This window comes from Protopterus annectens, chromosome 11.part0 (assembly GCF_019279795.1).
Source record: "Protopterus annectens isolate FY-2018-M chromosome 11.part0, PAN1.0, whole genome shotgun sequence".
Classification (NCBI taxonomy): Eukaryota; Metazoa; Chordata; order Ceratodontiformes; family Protopteridae; genus Protopterus; species Protopterus annectens.
In genome coordinates, this window is record NC_056745.1 from 307,429,646 (window position 1) to 307,450,900 (window position 21,255).

The 21,255-nt window shown below is 40.0% G+C and overlaps 1 protein-coding gene across 1 annotated transcript in view; it reads left to right on the forward strand.

Moving 5' to 3' along the window:
- Nucleotides 1-968: 968 nt before the first annotated feature.
- CFAP54 (cilia and flagella associated protein 54) overlaps nt 969-21,255 on the forward strand; it is a 2,749,537-nt gene continuing 2,729,250 nt past the window's right edge. The window contains exons 1-3 of the mRNA XM_044087198.1: nt 969-1,133; nt 6,345-6,381; nt 16,080-16,088. Coding sequence (XP_043943133.1) covers nt 1,022-1,133; nt 6,345-6,381; nt 16,080-16,088 — 158 coding nt within the window. The 5' untranslated portion in view covers nt 969-1,021. The remainder of the gene's footprint in view (nt 1,134-6,344; nt 6,382-16,079; nt 16,089-21,255) is intronic.

Sequence of the window (21,255 nt, forward strand, 5' to 3'; positions counted from 1 at the left end):
CTTTCAAAGTATTGCTCTTACAAGCTTAAAAGTTGATACAAAGATAGGTTTGGCGTTAGCATAAATCTTCTGAAGGTTATGAAGTCTGAAATTCAAACGTCTGTCATTATTTTCTGACTTTAAAACTCAATAATTTACCAATGATTTACCAGAAAAAAAATTATGAGAATCAGACCAAAAATATGAGGCAAAAATCTGGACCTCACTAAGTGAAATTGTCGAGGCTTAAAACAGCCCACAAGGGTAGTAAGCCTAGTACTTACCTATGGACTTAATAACTAACTGCAAACCTTATCAACTGACTCGTTTAAGCACCTACCACAACGATTGATCTGCTATCTACCTAGCAGACCAAGAACGCTGTCTTTGAAAAGCTACCGAATAGCGTAATACATATTCCGTCTCGTTGGCTCATGAATATTCATCGACGTCATGAGCGGATAGTGATAGGCAAGGTTTGCTACTGCGCAATGGGGTACAGGTATAATTTCGCCCGCGCTTTGTATTTCCAATTGCTAACGTTAAACTTCGGAATTTCTGTGTGACTCTCCAAAATGAAACTTGTCGTTAAGTTTTCTGTACTGCCTCTGGATTCTCAACCTGTTAACACAGAAAATCTGGACAAAAGACAAAAATAACGGGGTACAAATTGGGACAAATTTTAAATATTGCTTTTACAAACTTAGTTGTTAGAATAAAATATTTTGTGTTGCCATGCCTTTTCTAAAGAATATGAAGTCTGAAGCTAAAATGCCTGTAATTATTTTGTGACTTCAGTCCTCACCGAATTGCTACAAAAATCCAGAAAACCACAAATTTTAGGTTGACTGATCAAAAATACGAGGCAAAAATGTGACAGGTAAGAGATATGCGTACACTGGGCAGTCTCACGGGGGTAGGAGGGTAGGCTGGCCAAGGCGACCGTGTCCTAGCAACGGCTTGTGCAGTATCTGTTTACACCATGGCCTCTACCGCTGGAAGTGCGAAAATACTTATAAAATCTGCTGTCTTTTCTACAGCGATGGAACCTTTGTCAGCATCTTACTACGGCAAAATAGACGAAAAAAATCCGGTAATTATCGCATTCGAAAATGAAGTCAAGGAGTTCAGGGGCTTCATCAAAAAATTGAAGAGCTCTAATTTTTCTGGTAAAGAAACATATGCAAAATGGTAAGGAAACATTGTCCGAAGTTTTGGGGTTCAATTACACATACTGCAACATCAGTTAAAAATAAATGCAAAAAATAAAACAGCAGTCCAAAATTTCTAATAGCCTGTTAAAAATGCATTAAGAAACAGGCAGCTTTACGAACTTTTAAACAGTTAATACTAGTTCAGAGACTTTCAGGTTACCGCTTGGAATTCGGGAAGACCGATTACCCTTATTTGCTTATCTGAGGTTCAAGTACACATACTGGAATAAGAACCATCTTATTATGGATTGTTACTTAAATTCGTTTTATTTATTTATTGTTTGTTTTTTGTCAGGATCTGGGGTTCTCTTTCTGGAAATTCAGTTATAATGAGTACTTGAAAGGTATTTTGCATCATTCTGGGGGATAACACATTTCTGAAGTATGTTTCTTAAAATGTTTACAGTTTCACTTGGATTTCCTATATGCATTCAAATGCGGTATAACAATCATCACTGTGGCTTATACTTGTGTATGTGTTTGGGGCGGTTGAAGTGTATGCAAGAGCAACAATTTGCCTATAATTTCTTCACCTTTCCATCACTGTCAGACATCAGCACTGCACACAATAAGTGGCTATTTTTGGTGGTCTGGGCAAATGTGTGGAAAAGGATAACATTGTTGGTACAGTGGCACACTGTTGCCATCTCACAGCTCTTTTCTTCCTGTCTGAGTTCTTAGTTGTGGCTCCATCTGTGTGAAGTTTGCATGTCCCCCTTACTTCTGCGTGGGTTTTATTCAGGTGCTCTTATTTTCTCCAACACCACAAATACATACCATAGTGATGTTATTCCAATTTTCCTATAGAAAGCATTTTGTGTGTGTGTTTGTGTGTGAGAGAAACAAGTATTGTAGATGCATACATAAATCTCCTGGATAGTGAAAACATAAAGAATAAAGTGCATCACAGAACATCTGGAACTTCACTGTTTCTGTGGGCCATTATTCTGCTATATAAGTGACTTAGTAGGGTCCTCAGCCATCAACCCCACACAGGCTAAAATTGACCCCAGTCAGAGGTGAGTGTGGAGTTTGTTGTAATTTGTGTGGGGGCTATGGACACTGTGATCATTTCTTTAACTTTCATGCAAAATCACACCTTATAGGTGTGCACAGATAGCCATTAAGTTTGTCTAGGGTCACTGTACTGCGTGGGAATAACAAGTTAGAAAGAATTACTGTAAGTGTTATCTTTTCACTTTTTCTTTAGTTGAAGTCAGCTATGTATACAGGTGGATATTCTCTGGGTATAGGGAAAAGAAGGCACACTACATATGTAAACAGCTGACAGCAACAGAGTACAACAACACATTTCAACTTCTTTGTTTTTTCACTTTCTTCCTAGTTTGATTTCAGAAGGTGTCTGTTTTTTGGGCTGGAGGCTAAGGAGGCATGCTGTGTTTAAATGACAGCAGCAATTTAAAATATATGACAATTTGTCATTTCACTTTCATCCCAATTTAACACTATATGGGTACATGGAAAATCACTACCTTTTTTGCTGGTTTGGAGGAAGGCAATCATCCCAGGTATTATTTGTATGACCTCACAAGCATCTTATTCACAAATTGTGGGCAACTACTACTCAGTTTTGTAGTAACTACTGTGTTGTTAGCCTTGTAGTTACTACAAAACTGAGTAGTAGTTTCTTTCCTTAGTCGTGACTTTTTTTTCAGACCAATATTGGACCAAAGGTTGTTGAAAAAAACTCTATAATGCACTTCAGAGCATTTAGTACCTCATAGCTTCTGGGGATTTGTGGCTCCCAGACTCCCAGCATAATTATAACCTTTTCATCAAAGTTTTTACAGTACAGTCTTGGCTAGTTAGTATGTATTGCAAGGATGTGGAAAAAAGATGACAAGTTAGACTGTGAGAAAACAAAACAAAGGTACTTTGGTTACTATAAGGGGCAAGCATGGAAGTAAAACTATAGAGCGCTGGGGTATATGCCAGGGTGACATTAAAAAGTGGGGGAGGGAAGTACCATGGGATACTTTGCATAGAGAAACATATTATCTAAGGTTACCCATGCAGACTGTGTGACTTGTTAAAAGCATTGTGGCTACATGAGGCAAGGAGTGTGTTTTCATTATCCAGGGGGTGTGGCTTATTTGCTAGGAAATGGAAAGATACAAAGTTGGCAAGCCTACTGGGAAGATAACTTGGCTATACCTCTCAACTCTCCAGATTTTTGCAGAATGTCTAAATTTTTTTTGTCAAATTTCTAGGCTGTTACTTTTAAAATTTGTGCTTTTTTTCTGGCAATTCACTGAGGAATTAAGTTACTAAATAATGACAGACAGCTGAGTTTCAGAATTTATATCCTTCAGATAGCTTTCCTACACAATATTAAGTGAGGAGAAATCCCCTGACCATTAGTAACTTGCAGAAAAATATAAGTCAAATGGCTTAGAAAATCATTGACAGTGTGAATCGCTCTGGCAGTGATTCACTTTCTAGGGAGATTTCTCCCTTTTTCTTGTAAGTTTAATCATCATGTTGGGATATATAGGTTCGGTGGGGTGATGGTGGGAGCTTGCCCCTTGCAAATAACAAGAAGAGGGGAGATTTTTTTCCCCTTTTGGTTTTCAGGCATTTTTTGTTTTGTTGAAGTATGTTTTGTTGAAGTATCAACTTTCTGGAAGTTGATGATGTGAGGTATTGCCAGCTATGCTAGGAGAAGTAGGGCAGTGAATGTGTAACATATGCCAGCATAGCTAGCTGGAGTTTTGTAAAGAATTGTATGTCATTTGTATATCAAACTGATTTGTACAGGTGCTTGTGTTGAAACTGCATTTGTAAAGCTTTTTCTGTTAAAAATGTACGGACAGTGGGTCCTGCTGGACAGAAAAGAAGTACACCTGTATTTCAGACTGTATTGTAACTATTGAAATGAATATATTATAACATAGGATTCTGGAAGAGAAGAGATTAATATCAGTCCAGCTAACTTTGAAAAACAGTATGAAATTAAATTACCTGGTTTAGACCATAAAGATTGTATCTTACAGTTTTGATTGCAGCCAGAGACAAAATGTCTGGAAAACCAGGACTAGGAGTCATACTGTATTGTCCTTAGGGGTGAACTAATTGCTACCCTGGAAGGGTAGAAGTTCTGAAATGGTTTTATAGCTTCCAGATGCTATAACACATCTCAACAAAGCTCTATCTGTATGTATGGCAACATGTATGTGCTAAATTCTGGTTCAGTTTCTTGCAAAGGGGGTAGTGTGGGAACCAGGGTCAGATGTATGTGATGTCATTCTGTAATCAGTCATTGAAATGATGTTTTAACACTAGATGAGACAAAGTCTCGGGGCAGTCTGTTTTAGAAACCTGACAAAGAAAGAAGACAACTCACCCACTTCATATTGTCTTGCTTTTGTAAGTAACCAGGAAATAGTAATGTTTAGATCAGGCAAGAAAATATAGTGGGATTGGTTATGTACTGTTTTTCTGTAACTGTGTGAATCTATCCATCAGTGTTATTTTTCCTTTGAGTGAAACTCTGGTGTTTTTTGTAAATAGATATTTAGTATTTTCATGTTCTTTTATTATTTATTATTAAATATATTTAAATTGTTCATTGTGGCTGGTCTTTTAGAGAATATTTTAACCTTTGAGAATACTTATGTTTATTTGGTGACCCTGTGATCACTCCTGAAAGCTTTGCTGCATTGGTCAAACACTCCATTTGTATTAGTATTAATTTTACTCAGTATAATTGTGTACCCTTATAAAAGTTTAGAGTAGGTGGCTTTGGAGTGTTCTGGTGGTGGTAGAACTACCTTATAGTCTGGACATAACTGAGATTGTGTGTGTGTGTGTGTGTGTGTGTGTGTGTGTGTGTGTGTGTGTGTGTGTGTGTGTGTAAATCAAATCTCAAAGAGCGTGTGTGTCAGCTACTTGAAGCAGGAACACAGACCACTGGTTTCATAGACAGTGTAGTGGAGGACTTGGCTTGAAACACTCGGCTAAGGACTCAGCTCTATAGCTGTGCCAATGGGGAGTCTTATTGGGGGCCTAGAGAGAGAGAGAGAGAGAACCAGCATCTAGACTGAGTGTCTTCTCTGTGTGCTCTTAAGGGAAATTGTGCTTGGTGCAGAGAGCTGCATCTGAAAATACTGTATGTATCTATTTCTTTTCCAAGTGAACATCCCTCACTGGTGTCAGTGTAAAGATTGAGGCCCCTTAATTACTGGCTTAGTGGAGGGGGTGTCACAGTGCACCCCTTAAGAAAATACTTGCTGACAAAAAAACTGTTATTTTAGCAACTTCTAACTTTATAAGAGCAATACTTAAAATCTGTCCCTGTGTTGGACCTCCAAACCCCATACTTTAGGCTTTGTCCAGATTTCTTGTGCTAAAAGATTGAGAAGTATGTGTGGGACACCAGTTTTACTAACATAAATCTCAATCTTGTATACCCTTCAAGTGTGTCTCATTATGATGAATATTCCACATTTTGAGTATTCAAACATCAGTGCTCCACACTGGAGAGGCCTATCACACTTTTTGTATTAAGATATTTTAAATAATAATATCCATGGTAAATAATTCTGAGTCATATTAAATTATTAAGCTAACTTTTAGATATTTTATTATCATATTAACTTCCTAGTTAAAGTTATTAATAAGTTCATAGGATCATAGGAAGTTACTAGGCTATTAGCCCTGAGGCCCTTATAAGCCTAGCCAAGAGTTTATCCCATGTTTAGCCAAGTCAGCACCCGATGCCCCAGTCCAGCAGGGATACAGGTGGAATCCCAAAGGTGTATTTTCTGTTTCCCATCCAGTTATCCAAGTTGTGCTTATAAAGGAATATCGAAGTACTCTGCTTGACATGGAGAGGGTACTCTGCTTGACATGGAGAGGGAGTCTATTCCACAGATGGGGGAGTCTCTGGGACACAAATCTTTCCCACCAACAAGTCCTATTGATGTCACAGATCAGGTTGAGGTCACGTGTGTGGATTACTCGAGAGGAGCTTGACTTGCGGATATGCAGTAGTCCCATGAAGACAGGGTTTGAGATTGTTTTGTATGTCAGACAACTACGGGCACTCATAAAATCGTCTAAGGCCAGCTTCGAGAGAAAAATTGCACAGGACACTAAGGATAATCACAAGGCTTTCTTTAGTTATGTTAGGAACCTGGGTGGGAATTCCCAGATATGCTCAGAATTAGTCCAAAATGACAAAAAATACACAGAACCCACAGACATTGCCAACATCCTAGCTGACAGGTTCAGCGCAAATCCCCCCCCCCACCAAAAGGGCAAATATCTATCCCAGCAGAGTGCTGCCCCCCTGACATCTCAGATGCTCAGGTAAGAGCCGCCCTCTCCAAAGCAATTAACACAGCATCAATGGGACCAGACGGTGTCCCGGGCTGCGTCCTACATGAACTCCAAGAAGAGCTAAACCCAAACATAAAACTACTGCTCAATCTCAGCCTTACTACAGGATATGTACCCAAAGAGTGGCGTACAGCAACGGTGGTCCCTCTCCACAAAGGTGGTGCCTCAACGGATCCTGGAAACTATCGCCCCATAAGCCTGACTAGCTTGGTCTGCAAAGCTATGGAAAGGATCATCATGGACCTTATAAATAAAGATATTGGGGACGTACAGACACTGGATCCTACCAAGTTCGGCTTTGTTAAGGGCAGATCCTGCCTCTTAAACCTGGTCGATTTCTTTGAAACAGTCACCAAGGCCATTGACGAGGGGAAGGTGGTCCACACAGCCTACCTGGACCTCGCAAAAGCCTTCGATACAATACCCCACTCGGGCATTATAGATAAGCTTACCAGCTTAAATATAAACCCCTATGTCACTAGATGGGTTGGAAACTGACTCAAGGACAGAACCCACATGGTTAGAATTGCTGGAGCCATGTCAGACTCCAAACCAGTTACAAGTGGCGTCCCACAAGGCTCAGTCCTGGGACCTCTCTTGTTCAGTATATATTTCTCAGAGGTACAGGCCAACACAGAAGGACTGTGGCTGACCAAGTTCGCAGATGACTGCAAACTGGGCGCCATAATCGACTCTCCATCTGACACAAGCATCCTCCAAAAGGTCCTCATAGAAACAGACAACTGGTGCCAGAGCCATGGCCTCAAGCTAAACGCCAAAAAGTGTATAGTCATCCCTTTGGCAAAACAAAGTGCCCACAAATTACCACATAAGTGGTAATCCATTAAGTACGGAAGAAGTAATTAGGGACCTGGGGACCCAAGTTGATAGCAATCTCTCATTTGACAACCATGTGGCCAAAGTGGTTAGAAAAACATTTTATATAGCCCACCTAATCATGAAGGGATTCACATCTAGATCAGGGGAGGTCATCGTGCCTCTTTACTCATCCCTCATCAGGCCCATAATTGAGTACAATGCCCCTTTTGGGATGTACCTTACCAGACACCTGCAGCAACTGGAAAGACCCCAAAAGTACCTCACCAAGAGGATCAAAGGGCTCAAACAGATGCCATATACTGCCTGGTTAAAGAAACTCCAGCTCTACTCAGTGGCATACCGCCTGCTCAGAGGCGATCTGTGCCTGATGTATAAAGCCATGTCCAACCCGGAATTAATGGACATGCTGCATCTCAGAAAATCCAAATCCCATTGAGCTACCCGTTCGAGAGACTTGAACCTCAGCACTGAAATAAATAGGACATGCTGGAGGGACAGATTCATAACCCAGAGGCTCCCTTCACTCTGGAATAAAATCCCAGTCCAGGTTAGGCAGAGTCCCTCATTGACTCTCTTCAAGAGGAATCTTGATGAGTGGATGGGGGATTGTAGGTTTACCCCGGGTATCACTTCTGTGTCACTGTTAGACAGAGGCACAGTATACTAACCTCAAAAAAGGGCATAGCAAAATTAATTAAAAATGGGTGGCGAAAGCCAAACACACTCTGGCTAGGCTTATAAATGCCCTAGGGCAGATAGCCTAGTATGAACTTATGAACCTAAGAGGTCACCTCTGGGGAGTTTGTATGAAAATGAGTAGAAAGACAGGGCTTTTTGCCTGTCAGTATAGGATAGATACTTGAGGCCCTGGATTCTCCTGGTGAGGAACCTCTGTGGTCTTTCCAGCTGCTGCATGTGCTTTCAGAGGTGCATGCCAAAAGAGGCATTGTACTCAATAATGGGAGTTGTAAGGGAAGAATTCAGGGATGTTATGACCTCCTTGTCCCTGGATGAGATACCTTTACTTATAAGATGGGCCATGTAGAAAGCTTTCTGTACATCAGAAGCAACATGGTGGTCAAAAGTCAGGTTGCTATCAGCCTGGATAACTAAATCCCTCACGAATGATTGCGTACTTAGGATGTTGTTATTAATGTGATAATTTGTGGGGATGTCACTCTCCCCAAAGGGGATGATGATGCATATTTTGGTATTCAGCTTGAGACCATATTTCTGGCACCAGTCATTTGTTTGGGTGAGACCCTCTTGGAAAATGTCCACATCACTAGGAGAATTGATGACAGCACCCAGCTTGCAAACATGTACAAATTCGGTCAGCTGTAACCAATTGGTTTTGGCCTGCAACTCAGAAAAGTATATCCCCGATAACAGAGGCCCCAAGACCGATCGCTGGGGGTACGCCACTCGTTACAGGTCTACTACTTGAGGTGGTTTCTCCTCTGTTGACTAGGTGGGTTCTATCAGTGAGCCAGTTTGCTACCCATCAGGTAACATACGGATTGATGCCTAGTTGAGAGAGTTTATCTATTATGCCTGAGTGGGGAATGGTGCCAAAGGCTTTGGTCAGGTCAAGGTAGGCAGTGGACATCATGTTACCCTTGTCCATGGCACTGGTGACTGTCTCAAAGAAGTCGACCAAATTTAACGGACATGACCACCCCTTGACAAAGCCAAACTGTGGAGGATTGAGTGTTTGGAGGTTGCCAATGTCCTTGTTAATGAGGTCCATGATAATCCATTCCATAGCCTTGTAGATCAGGCTAGTTAGGCTGATGGGTCTATAATTTCACACATCGGTAGATGCTCCACCTTTGTGCAAAGGGATGACAGTGGCTGTCCTCCTCTCAGCAGGGACAAAGCCGGTACTCAGGCTTTGGTTGAATAGTTGAATAGGGTGCCTAATGGTGCTGCAAGTTCCCACCTGAGTTCACGTAGGATACAGCCTGGGATGTTATCGGGTCCCATGGAGGCTGTATTTTTTGCCTTTGAAGAGGGCAGTGATGACCTGTTCCCTAGAGATTATTGGAGGAGGGCAGGTACTGGGGATGTCCTGATTTACTGATTGGAGGGAGAATGGGGTGAAGTTTTTGCTGAATCTGTCAGCCAGCAAGTTGGCTATATCTATGGCATTTGTGTATGTGGTGTCCTTAGCCACCGGTTCTGAGCAGATCTGGGTGCTACCTTTCAGAGTGCGGACATATGTGAAGAAGGCCTTATGATTGTCTCTAGTAGATGTGGCCAGTTTGGACTCAAAGTTTGCTTTGGAGGATTTCACTAGTGCTCTTATTTGCTTGTTCACGCTAAGGAGAGATTGCTTCCAGTTGGGCACCTGCTCCTTGTTGGTCCTGGACAGCAATTTTTTCCTTTTGTTATAGAGTTTATTTATTGCAGATATCCACCAGACAGGTTTACTCTTCCTTGCGGAGTATGATTTCATCTTGTAGGGTATTCTTGATTCCATGCATTTATATAAATGGTCATATAGTACTTTGGTGTAGATCTGGACATTGGCACCAGTTTCTACAGGGGGGGGGGTGTCCTGTGAAGCTGTTATACCATCCCTCAGGAGATTATAATCAGCTTTTTAGAAATTTATTTGTTTGACTCTAGCTAGAGGGGGTTAGGGGGAGATAGTAACTTCGAAAGTGACTTCTGTATGGTCAGATTTCACCAGGGAGGATGATACTGTAGGGATGCTGTAGTGATTACTCATGTTGGTTAATACCAAGTCCAAGATATTATCACCTCTTATAGGGCTATCAACTAGCTTTTCCAAGGCATTTGCATTGACAAAATCGAGAAATCTCTGGGCATTTGTGTTCTTACATGAGTAGTTCTTCTAATGTATGTTTGGGTAGTTAAAGTCGCCCAGGATCAGGGTAAAAGGTTGAATCTTGATAGGTTCGAAGAGGTCCACATAGGCAGAGTGGGCATTTTGAGTCAAATTTGGGGGACTATAGATAGCTATGATTTGAATAGTGGTCTTGCCAGTGGTTAACTGCACCTGGAGCGTCTCATGTGCATCATACTGACTTGATCAGCGTAGAGGTGTGTATGTCTGTAATATATGTTGAAATTCCACCTCCTTTGGCTTTGCTATCCACATTTTGGGCTCTGAATGTATGATAGGATGAGTAACCACGTAAGGCTGCGGCGCTCTCCACAACTTTGAACCAGGGTTAAGAATGCTTGCAATGAGTGCAGTTTCATGTTTAGACTCCTAGCGTTTAGCAGCATGACCTTCAATTTGCGTTTTGTTGAAATTTTTATGTTGGTAGTTTTGACCTCATCACTTTTCCTAAAAAAGGCACTATGGGGGAGGCATGAGGCTTTGCCAGAAGCCTGAAGCCCAAGTGAGACAGTTGCAGGCCATCTCTGGCAAAGCATCATGGTCTGTCAGTCATATCTTCCCAGGCTCTCAGGTACTGGATCCCCCTGGAATGACACCAGAAACTAAGCCAGTTGTTAAAGTCAATTATTTTCTGTTTGTATTGAGGCATCATTGTGGGTGATGGTAGAATGCTGCTTAAGGCTAGGGACATACTTGCCTGGGACACATATTCAGCAAGCTCAATCGTGTCTCGGAAGTACGTGTCACATCATTCACACAGACATAGACTATGACAGAGTCATAGCAGTACCTGTTGTTAAGAGACTTGAGTGCATGTGTTATATGGCAGATTCTAGCACCATAAAAACAACTAACCGTGACCGTCTCCTTATCCAGCCTGGTGAGAGGCACATCTGTGTTGTCTCACAATGGAGTCTCCTCTCCTATGACTAATATGTTAGGTTTATGGTTAAGCCTTAGTGGCTGTGATACACAAGTGTGTGGACTATGCATAGTATGTGGTGTGGAGGGTTGTGGAGTTCATGTGTGTTTTTGCCTCTGAGATCTCCTTTCTTTGGGTATGTTTTTGTTAAGAATATCTGCATATGTGAGTGTGTGTGTGTGTTGTGGAAGTGTGTGTGGTGTTTGAGGTTAAGTGATTGTGCTGACAACCTTCTCAGTGCCAGATATACTGGCTTGTGAGGGACAGAGCATAGACTCTAGGTTCCTAATGTAATTGCATCTCTCGCAAATCGTGTTCCTAGTTGGTAGTAGTAGAGGGTTGTTAGAGTTCCACATTTTGACCATTTATTACACTTTATGATTGGTAGTTTTCCACCTTTTGGAGATGGAAGTTTGTGAGCTATGTAATTTAGAATGCCAGTAACAGTAAAATAAAATGTAGATTTTGTTAAGCCTTTGCTGTTTGAAGAAACTATTGACTGCTCAACCAAACTAAGTCTCAAAATCTGCAAGATGTGTTGTGTATCATTTTGTGTGTGCATGGTTATGTACACATACACACATATATAATGTTTACATATGTAGTAATTAAACCCCCTTCAATGTTCACACTGACTTGATTGATCAGAATGCATCTCAAATGTCCTCAGTAAAAACAGATAAGAATTGTAAATGAAACCATGAGAAATTTACACAAGCACTCCTACAGTGATTTACTATGGTCAGATTAGATTAGTATTGTTTTGTATGCAATGATCATAAAAAAGCTCTCATACTAGTAATACAATGATAGTTACACATCTGCTGTATGACTATGTGAAATGTTTAGTATCTGTTTATACACAGTACAACTGAACGACTCTCACCACACTATAGCACAAAACCAGTGCTTTACAAGGGGGACTTTGTTCCCTCTCCCCCACATGAAGCTCCCATGCCCTGACACTTATATATGCTATTCATAGTGTGTGTGTGTGTGTGTGTGTGTGTGTGTGTGTGCACACATATTCTTTACCACTAATGTAGATAGATATAGATATAGATATAGATACAGATATAGATATAGGTTCACCCAACTTCATTGACTGCTCATTCTGTCAACCGGAAAACTAACAGTGATGCAAGATCACTGCGCAATGGGGAATATGCCCTTTCCCCAGTATTGTATGATCTCTGAGTTGGAATATCTATATCCATATGCATATATATATATATATATATGTATATGTATATATATATATATATATATATATATGTGTATATATATATATATATGTATATATATATATATATATATATATATATGTATATGTATATATATATATATATATATATGTGTATATGTGTGTGTGTGTATATATATATATGTTGACCGGGATAGTCTGACGGGATATATGTCCATTTTCAGCGGAGGCCCGGGGAGAAAAGCTCCAAGATAATAATACACATTGAACAGTTAGTAAATGTTAGTTTCAAGCAGATTACAGTCATAAGCAATACCAGCGTTTAGCACATATAGTACTAACTTATTATAAAACACTTTACAAAACATAACATTATTTTCAAAGTTATATATACATAACATTACATTCAGGTTTAAGACACATTGAGCAGCAGTTATACAGTTGACCCTTCCTGAAATGGTGTGGTAGAAAAATGTTAGAAGTAGTTGAAGGTAAGGCACCTAAGTAATAGAGAGGGCACTAGTCGGGGTTAGTGCAAGGACATAACCAATGAGTTTTGAAGTATTCCTTGAGTTTGTTTTTGAATCGAGTTAGTGAGGGTTCTAGAGTCAAGTCAGCTGGGAGTCTGTTCCATGTTTTTTCCAACAGAGTTGGCAAACGGAGAGTCCCAGCTGAGTAGTTGGATTTGTATGTTTGAACTAGGAGTCTAGAGGATGATCGCAGTGGCCGGGTGCTGGTATAGGGGCTGATAATATTTTTTAGTGCAGGTGTATTTTCTGGTTGGTAAAGGACTTTATGTGCCACTATTAGCTTCTTGAACTGCAGTAGGCTAGGCAGTTCAAGCCATCCTAGGCGATTAAGGTTGTGACAGTGGTGTGTCCGGTAGGCTGTGCAAATCTGGCAATGTGGTTATAGCAGGATGATAGTTTATTAAGATCTGTTTTGTTTAAGTTGACGAATAGAGGGGAGGCGTAGAGAAGAGTTGATAGTAGATGGGAACAGGCAATTGCAGTTCTAGCAAGTGGGGTAAGGAAAGGTTTGATTCTGTAAAGAGAGCCAAGTTTTTTATTAATGGTTTTGATAGTTTGATTGATATGCACATCAAACTTCAGATTGTTATCAACTATGACACCCAGTAGTTTAGTTTGGGCTTCTGGGGAGATGATAGTGCCATTGTTAGCGGTTATGTTGAAGGATGGCAGGGGGGGGTCCCGCATGTGGGGGAGAAGAGGAGCAGTTTAGTTTTGTTGGGGTTTAGGATTACATTGTGGGTTAATGTGAATAAAGTAGCTGGTGAGATGTCAGAACAAATCAAGGTGGAGTCATCCGCATATTGAATGCAGGTAGCATCTGGGATGACTGAATGAAGGTCGTTGATAAAGATGTAGAAAAGAAGGGGTCCTAGTATCGGACCCTGGGGGCCTCCTAATGTGATGGGTAGGCAAAATGATAGCTTGTCCTGCCATAGGACTGCCTGTTGCCTGCCCTCCAGGTAGGAGTGAAACCATTGGAGTGCATGGTTGTTTAAGGAGAAGGTCTTCAAGGTATTTATAAGCATTTTCTGGTCAACCATGTCAAAAGCCTTGGATAGATCTAAGGTATTTATAAGCATTTTGTGGTCAACCATGTCAAAAGCCTTAAATAGATCTAGAAAGAGTGATGAGGATAGTTTGTTATTATTGTGGTTGTGGTTAATGACATTAGAGAAAGAGAGGAGGGCAGAAGTAGTACTGTGGTGTGGCTTAAAGCCATGCTGAAAGTTGAACAACAGCTTGTTCTGTGTAAGGTAGTGCATGAGCTGTATGTGTACATACTTCATAATTTTAGCTAGAGGTGACAGAATAGCTATGGGTCTAAAGTTTGACAGTTCAGTGGAACTGCCTCCTTTATGGAGAGGTATGACATGGAAGATTTTCAATATAGTGGGTACAGTAAATTCAGATATAGCTCTGTTGATCAAGATTGAGATGGGGTATGATATGCTGTCAGCAGCCTTTTGCAGGTAGTCTGCTGGGAGGAGGTCGGCATGAGGTAGGGCATGAATAAGTTGAGTAGGAACAGGTTGGAAGGTAAAGTATGTTTGGGTACTGGGTGTGACTGCATTAGAATTAGAGCCATTGGGAGAGAGTTGGCTGGCTAGAGACTGTATAGTCTCTGTGAAGAAGCTGTTGAAGTTATTAGCAATGTCTACTGGGGATTTTTGTTGGGAATCTGAGGGGGGGTGGTGTGGAGGTTTGGCCCGGGTGGAGTAGTTTGTTTATTCCTGCCAGAACATTTGAGGATTGTTTTGGTGTTTTTGCAGTAGATGGTAGTAGTAGTTCTTTTTGTTTAAGGTTATGGATTTTTGGTGTCATTCCTTAGATGTCTGAATCTTAGTTGATCAAGTGGGGCTTTTGTTTTTTGGAAGGTGGCCCATGCTTTGTTTCTGAGTGAAATTTTGGTTTTGGTATCTTTAGAAAGCCATGGTGCAATATTAACTTTGTTTCTAATAGAGTGGCTGGGAGCATGGGAGTTAATAATAGCAAGTAATTTTGTGTTAAAGTATGCTACTGCTTCATCTAGGGAGAGACTTTTTAGTATTGACCAGTTGCATGCCTTAAGTTCATTTTGAATCTTGATGAGAATAAAATTCTGTTGTTTCTTAATGTTCTATAGGTGGGTTGGTAGGAGCAGTCTACTTTGAGCTTGATTACATAGGTGAGACAGTGGTCACTTAGGTCATCAGGCAAAGTGCCTGATTTATAGGATTAAAGATGGGTATTGACATGTATTCAGTCTAGGGTACTTTCCTTTTTATTGGATTTTCCTGTCCTGGTGGGGGGAGGTTATGATTTGAGTAACTCCATAGAGGCTTATGTGGGTTGTGGGGGTTTCACAAGAGCAAGTGTTCCAGCCAATGTTGAAATCCCCAAGAACCATTGTTTCTTGGGGGTAGTTATTGGATAACCAATATAAGAAGTCTTCTAAGGTTTTTGTGTTCCTCCCTGGGGGAATGTAGACACAGACAATGTTTACATTTTTGTTTTTATTAATTTGTAGTTTTGAGACAAGAATTTCGGCATTATTGAACTGGGGTGGTTGTTGGGTGTCTATGCTGACAGATAGGGTAGACTTGTAAAGTATGGGTACCCCACCACCCTTTCTGGTGGTACGGTCTAGTCGAAACATATTGTACCCTGGTGGCAGAATCTCATGGTCCTTGGTGGCAGGCTTTAGCCACGTTTCTGTTAAGCATATTATATCTGGGGAATGAACAACTAAGAGGGCATGCAAGTGCTGAGTTTTGTTATTTATGCCCCTAATGTTTAGATGGCAGGCCAGCAGTGAGTAAGGAGGTCTATTTTTTGGAGCTATGGTGGTAGGGGATATAGTGGGGGGGGGAATAGGGTCAATAGGTGGGGATGGACCAGTGTTTGGGTGGATGTCACCATCCTTTGTGAGGTTGTAGTGTATCCTGAGTATGAGTTTTAAGATTTTGAATAAAGTTTTATAATAGTGTCTAGTTTTAGGACTAATGTAACTAGGTCAAGTAAAATGGTAGTATTTAGGGGTTAAGGAGGTAAGCATGAGGGAGGTGAGTAAGGGTGCATTATTATCTGTTGTAAATGGGATCGAGGTTTGGAATTTAGGGTAGTGGAAACCTGGGTGACCCTGACATTCATAGGCGGTTAGGAGATATGGGATGAGTAAAAAGGGGTAGAAGCAGAGTTAATAAGACTATTTTGGGTGATAGCATACCTACTGAATGAGACTTGAAACTTAGGCAAAAGGATATATATAATGTATGCATAGCTATCAGGGTTTGTGGGATGCAGAAGTATAGGCTTTACTCCCCGCAAAAATGATTTTTTTTGTTTTCATGTTCTGAGGTTATATCCTGGGTCATGCACATGTGTCAATATTTTGAGATTGATGAGTTTATGTCAATTATACATGAGTTAGATTAACTTGCAGTACACACACATAAAAATTCATGGTCGTACAACTGCGGTCAAAGGGAATTCACTACTACTGTGCTATAGCTGACTAAACGTGGCTTGCCTACAGCACATATTGACATAATGTGACTTTCACAGGTTGTGAGACCTTTGCAACCTGTTGATAAACTGAGCAGTCCAAACAATTTATACACTCTTCCACACATATACATGTGTGTGTGTGTATAAATATATGTGTGTATATATATATATATATATATCAGTGGAGTTAAAGGATTATTTTCTTATTTGTTGAAAATGGGGCAGGCTATCAGAGGGGCAAATGAAAGTGGAGTCATCTACATATTGCACGAGAGTGACTTTTTAGAAGTATACAGATTTTTGGTGACTATATTAAACAGCAATGGATCAAGAATAAAGCCTTGGGGTCCACGTGTGATTGATAGGAAAGGGGATAAGGTGCAGAGCTATTTGCCAGATTGTTGTGTCTCAGACAAGGTGACAGCAGAGTGTAGTAGGCCAACAGATGACAATTCACTTAGGACTTTGCTCGGTGTGTAATACAGCTTTGAAGACCTTAGATAAGTCTAATAACAAAGAGAATACAAATTTACTATTGTCCCTAACTTTGTTGATGGCATGTAGGAAGGATATGAGGACAGTGGCAATGCTGGGTAGAAGCCATGTTATGTAGGTATAAAGAGTTGTTGTTGAAAAAGGTATTGAAGAGTTTGCTTTTGGATACAGTTTGGACTCTTCTTTAGGATCAAGCACTCACTGTTACGCTCATTGCCACATAATTACTGGTGACACTGCCATAACTATTGTTAATTTACTTAGTGTTGCCTTTACCACACTACAGCAGCAGGAAACGGGTAAAATTATCATAGTCTACCTCCTGTTTGCAATACTAGCTGCTGATACAGTCAGTACACGTAACATTATCTCAATTTACTACAAATCAGCAAGACCATAGTTCCAGTCTCTTTTCTCAAGAAGTGTTGGCCAGTTCTACATGATAGATGCACAGATTTGAACCACCTACAAAACTGTGACTAAACCTTAGTGCCACTTGTCTGGACTGTTAAATGAGAATGGATGGCCTTTCAGGCAGCTTAAAAACCACTGGTTAATACCCCCTTGGAGTTTATATACTTTCTTACACTCTTCCTAGGATTCATCAGATTAGTCTCTGACTTAGTATCACAGATATAGATGGAGTTATATTTTATCCGTATCCGTAGGTAAATTATGTACATTAAGTCCATAAATTACTACTATTGCACACTAATTATAGGCTAGCATCTATTACCGGTGTATAAGTTCTGACGTTGTTCTGATTCTACTGTGATTTAAGCTCCACTAGAGGAATTTATATACTGCTGCACTGAGGAGATACTTAATGTGTTAGTATGCTGTAAATGCAGTAGTCCTAAACAAGCAACCTGCTGAATAGTAAAGTAATGTGTACTAGTTATATAATTATAACACTGCATATATGTCTCCTCTTTTAAAGGCTCTCAAGTTAAGTGAAACTAACCTTATATAATTAAATTAAATAAATTATACTGAAGACTTTGCATAGCTATAAAGCAAGCAGAGAACCTTAGACCACCAGGTAAAGAGATATTAGCACTGAGATTTAATCAACACCAGATGATCTTTAAAGTTTTTGTGGCCTTAGAATGTTTTTAATTGAAGAGTTTGGAAAATATTGAAGGTGTGGCCACCCATAAGTTCTTATTTCAGGGTATATGTACTGACTGTACTGGAAGGGGAGCAGAATGCGCTATCAGGGCAAAGTTGCAGGAATCATCAGAAATATGGCATGTTAAAAATCAGTGCAAATAAATTAGAGTACTCTGTTTGTGAAATCGAAACACAGAATAGTTTGAGGAGAAGGGGTAGAAACAAGAAATGTAGAAAGTACTTGTGACCAGGGCTGGCATTAGAGCTTTAATATGGTCAGTAGAATTAATAGAGTTAGAGGTGACAGGCAGGACTAACACAGCAGGGTAACATCATAATTCATGGCTTTAGGTGCCTACAACATAATTAATAGACAGTGGCCAGCACAAAATTAAAAAAGTCAGAGTCCCCTGGCATAAAGGATTTAGAGGTCCTCTGCTAAAGTTAATAGTCAGGTGCCCTCCAGAAAAAATTAATGCACAGGAATCTGCCAGCATTTTTTCTTTTTAAGTAGAATTTACACCAGTAGAATTAACAAAATTAAGAATGTCCAGTAAGCATAAAAAAAAAATATGAAGAAAATTGCACTAGGTCCACAAAGATTACTTGTAAAACAAACAATAGACCTAGGAAGGCGTACAATAAAGCTTGCAGACAGTCATATTCTCTTCCTTTAATGTCACAACCAAAGCACAAAAACAAAGCTCTGCATTAACGTCCTGAATTACGTTTTCGTTTGTAAGACTTCATCAGATGTGGGCCCAATCCTCATATGGCATATGATCCAAGTCAATGCAGAGCTTCACAGTGCTGTATAAGCACTTCACTGTCATCTTCCTGTCTAGTATATTTTGGCAATTTCTTTCTTGAGATACCTGGAATTTTGCTTGGCAGTACCAGTACCCTCACTTGGCTTTAACTCATTACTCACACAATCCCCTTCCCACAAAGAAGCAAACTGTGGAAAATAAAAGGCACGTGGAACTGTTACAGTAGCTTCTTTTTAAAAATTAAAGAAGTGTTAATTGCCGAAAAGTGCATGCCTTGGATTGATTCACTTCCTTAAAAACAAAAACAAAAAAGTTTGTCTTCTCAGGTCTTGTCTTCCCTTCCATACATAGAAATGTCATCCAATGTAGATTGACAATAGCTGATAACAAGCCTCCAAGGCATGCACTTGTCAGCAATTAACACTTTAATTTTTAAAAAGAAGCTACTGTAACAGTTCCACGTGCCTTTTATTTTCCACAGTTTGAAGGGGATTGTGTGAGCAATGAGTTAAAGCCAAGTGGGGGAACTGGTACTGCCAAGCAAAATTCCAGGTATCTCAAGAAAGAAATTGCCAAAATATACTAGACAAGAAGATGACAGTGAAGTGCTTATACAGCACTGTGAAGCTCTGCATTGACTTGGATCATATGCCATATGAGGATTGGGCCCACATTTGATGAAGTCTTACAAACGAAAACGTAATTCAGGACGTTAATGCAGAGCTTTGTTTTTGTGCTTTGGTTGTGACATTAAAGGAAGAGAATTCGGCTGTCTGCAAGCTTTATTGTATGCCTTCCCAGGTCTATTGTTTGTTATACATAAAAAAAAAAACTGTTGTTGGGACAGAATTGCAAAAACTGCCCTCTAGCAGAATTAAACACAGTAAAGGAGTCAGAAGACTTATAAAAGGATTATTAGAATTAGGAAGACCTGACAGAATAATAGAATCTGGGGGTGCAAGTGCATAGTTAGAGACTTTCAAAGAATTAATGCTGACAAAGGACCCAAAGCTCAATTAAATGAGTCTGGTACATAGCAGGTTTAACTAAATCAGATGTCATAGATAAATTGTGTTTATCAGGTGTAGTACAGCAAATTAAGTGAAACCATGAAAACTATTTCCTTTTCTAATCCTATCCACAAACTATTGCATTTTGCTGGCATACTGCCAGTCTGAAATATATTTCTATAACAGCCAAACATAATGTGACTACAGCTATTCTATTCCTCATGGTCTTTATAGCAGTTGCCACTCATATGGCATATTTACTGAAGAATGTAGAAACCACATATGTTCTTCATATTGATCATTGATGCAGTAGCCTAAGCTATATGAGTTTTTATCCTGCCAAGGATATAACACCTGGTCACCTTTCAAAGCTTTAGGGCACCTTTCACACATCAAAGCTGTTTGGCAGTTCGAGTTAACCTAACTAAAATGCAAGTTCCGGTGCTAAGCCCTTCAGAGCTTTTCTGCCACTGAAGAGTACTCTCCTCTGAGGCTTTTGAGGATCGACAGCTGGCTTGTGCTGCTCCTTTGTTGGGAAGATAAGTTCCCTTTGGGGAAAAAACTTGCATTATTTATTTTTTTATTATTAATGCTTTCCTGTTTAGCAAAGTTATTCTAAAGTTAGAAGTTTGTTTTAATGGACTGTCACAAGACTGTCTAGGAGTCTGTATTTTAATAGACTGTCGCAAGACTGTACTGTACTTTTAAACAGGAGCACTATTTTTACTTGTCAATTTAAAAGTTGTTTAAAGTAACTGTAAACCATTTTTTTCTGTGGAGAAATTATGTTTATTTTACTTTTTGGGCCTGGCAACATGTTTCAAAGTGATTTTTACTGTCTGTTTTTGAAAAAAAGTGACATTTAAAAACTTTTACTTTTTACTGTCATTTTCTGCTTGCTTTCCCTGAGAAAGAAGTGCCATTTTTAGCTTGACTATGGAACAATATGTCTGTCCCATTCTTGGTCCTTCTTCCAGCCACAAAATGAATAAGTGAAGCAAACAGCCTTTGCCATCATGGCAGGGTAGCAATTTGCCTCAGCCATAGGTGGGTGACTCTGCTGTGGCTATTAGTTGTACCTCAGACCACTCATCTTTTACCGTGGATCTTTCTGATGTAGTGCGTATAGCTGCCATGGACCAGGGGTTAGCTGCATCTTCTGCAGCTGTTGGAGTCCCCTGAATGGGCAAATGAGAGCCACTTTTGTCAGTCATGGGAGAGATAACAGGGAAGACTTTCCTGTTTTGTCAGAATGTTGTGCCCAAACCTGAGGAAGCTGCTGCTACTGCTGTTAATAACACTGTTGATCCAAGTTTTCCTGACAAAAAGAAACAGAAAACTAAGGATGTATCTACTCCTCCTCAAATTTTCTTAGGTATAGTTTACTGGGTCTAGCTCGGGGTTTAATTCAAGCTATTGATCCTTCTTGTAAAGTAGTCTCTGGTAAAAGAAAGAG